General features: G+C 38.4%; 1 protein-coding gene across 1 annotated transcript; it reads right to left on the bottom strand.

Annotated features, from left to right (window-relative positions):
- Window positions 1-10: 10 nt before the first annotated feature.
- Window positions 11-1,819, bottom strand: LOC132033709 (7-deoxyloganetin glucosyltransferase-like). The gene is made up of 2 exons (XM_059423757.1): window positions 1,175-1,819; window positions 11-1,079 (listed from the first exon to the last, which is right to left on the bottom strand). The coding sequence occupies exons 1-2, from the start codon at window positions 1,695-1,697 to the stop codon at window positions 130-132; spliced, it is 1,473 nt and encodes a 490-aa protein (XP_059279740.1). The 5' UTR covers window positions 1,698-1,819; the 3' UTR covers window positions 11-129.
- Between the last annotated feature and the right edge of the window lie 276 nt (window positions 1,820-2,095).

Genomic DNA, 2,095 nt, shown 5'->3' with positions numbered 1-2,095 from the left:
TGCAAGATAAAATTTTTATTTTATTTATCATATGGTATAATGAAAGCAGGGAAACAAGTACTATTAGAAATCCGATGGGATCTCAACAAAAGGAAAAGAACATAAAAATCAACCAATAATTGATTAGTACTAATATTGCCTGGTGGTTTTGGAGGAGAGGAGAATTTCATTGATCAGTTTGTCTATGTTCACATAAGATGATCCGCCTGGTTTTTTAGCTGCTTCTTTAGCCAATTTCTTCCATTCCAATGCCTTTTTCTTCATCTCATTGCCTTTCTCCCATGTCAATAACTCTCTCACAAGACTTTTAACTTCATCCCTTTTCACATTATTATCGATTTCCATTCCAATTTCCCATTGAGTGCAACAAAACCAACAATTTGTTTGTTGTTCTGCGAAGAACGGCCAACAGATCATTGGCACCCCACTGCTAATACTTTCTAGTGTCGAATTCCATCCACTGTGAGTCAAGAACCCTCCAACTGCGACGTGGCTAAGGACTTGTTGTTGCTGGCACCAACTTGCTAGCATCCCTCTTTCCTTAGTTTCTTCCAGGAATTCTGGGGGAAGAACGGCTTTGTTGCCTGATACAATATCAGGCCTTATAATCCACAAAAAATCCACCTGGCTATTGGCAAGTCCCCAGGCGAACTCTGTAAGTTGGTTTGGAGTCATGGGAGTGATGCTTCCAAAATTGACATACACAACAGAATTTGGTTTCTTGGAATCTAGCCATTCTAGACACTTTGGATCTTCTTTCCAAAGATTGGATCCCAATTTCTCCAAGTTCTTGTCATCGACGTGCTCCATAAGAAGATGCAAGGGCCCTATGGCATAGACCGGAGGAAGAAGGGCCTGAAGGGATTTAAGAACTTCCCTCTCTAATGGTTCAAATGTATTAAGAACAATAGCTGAAGCCATTTTGCTTCTTTCAGTTTCTTGGATGAGGAATTTGATCATGTATTCTTCTGGATTTGTAGTTCTAATGAAACTTGGAAGATCCCTAAAACGTACTCCTTTCATGCCTGGTATCCAATCCAAAGTTGTCTCCAAATACCCATTTGTCAAGTAACTTTCATCTACAAGAAAAATAATGTAATGAGATGGATAATTCAAAAAAGTTATAACTGAAAAAAAGAACATTTTAAAACGGGAGAAATTAAAGCACGAATACCTTTAAGGGGAGTGTATCCTTTCTCAACAAGATCGCGGTAATGCATGTAACTTAATAAACCACAAGCACTTGGGGTCCAAAAGAAGACTTGAGGGATGCCCAAATCTTGAGTAGCAGCTAGAGTGAAGCTCATCGCACCATCGGAAACGATGCACGAGACTGGTGGCACATTAGATAAAGAAGTATTATTGAGCTTTGTAAGCAACTCTTTGAAAGGAACTGAACAAGAATTGGTAGTAGATTCAGATAGAGAAGAAATGTCTTGGGTGGTATCGGGGTCACATGGTGGGAGGCCATCAGGAATGGTCTCGAATTGAAAAGATGGCAACCCTTTGACAGAATCTGGTCCTCGAGACTTAAGGAGACGCTTATGGTTGTGTTCAGTGTTGACAAAGGTAATATGAAAGCCATTGTGATGCAGGATTTTAGCTAACTTTAACATAGGGCTAATGTGGCCTTGGGCAGGATATGGTATGCAAACTGCATGAGGCTTGTCTAAATCTTCAGCACTAATCGAATACATTCTTTTGTTTCCTTATTGGGTTTCTTTCAAATAGAAGTGCGAGAGATTGATACAGTTTTTGCAAGAGGAAGAGAATGCTCTTATAGACGATTTAAAAAGAGTCCATATCTAAAATATTTTAACATTAGATGCTAAATTTCTAATATATATAAGTGCCTAAATGGGACGAACACTGCTCAAATTACTTGTACCTTTTGTTACCTAAATTGTACAATAAATGGGTTGTTCTAGATTGTACTTTAAATGTGGACATATCTTATTGGTTGGTGATTGAATTTGTCCTCTGCTATATTTTCCTTTTTTGTGCTGACATCTCTTTTTTGCAAATTGGTTTACAGCCCAACACCTGTAATTCTTGGTCACACGTGTTTTACACGCTTTTTTCTTTCTTTAGACTT

The sequence above is a fragment of the Lycium ferocissimum genome, chromosome 10 (assembly GCF_029784015.1).
Source record: "Lycium ferocissimum isolate CSIRO_LF1 chromosome 10, AGI_CSIRO_Lferr_CH_V1, whole genome shotgun sequence".
Classification (NCBI taxonomy): domain Eukaryota; kingdom Viridiplantae; phylum Streptophyta; class Magnoliopsida; order Solanales; family Solanaceae; genus Lycium; species Lycium ferocissimum.
The sequence above is the reverse complement of the archived record's forward strand: the minus strand, read 5'-3'. Positions and strand labels throughout refer to the sequence as shown.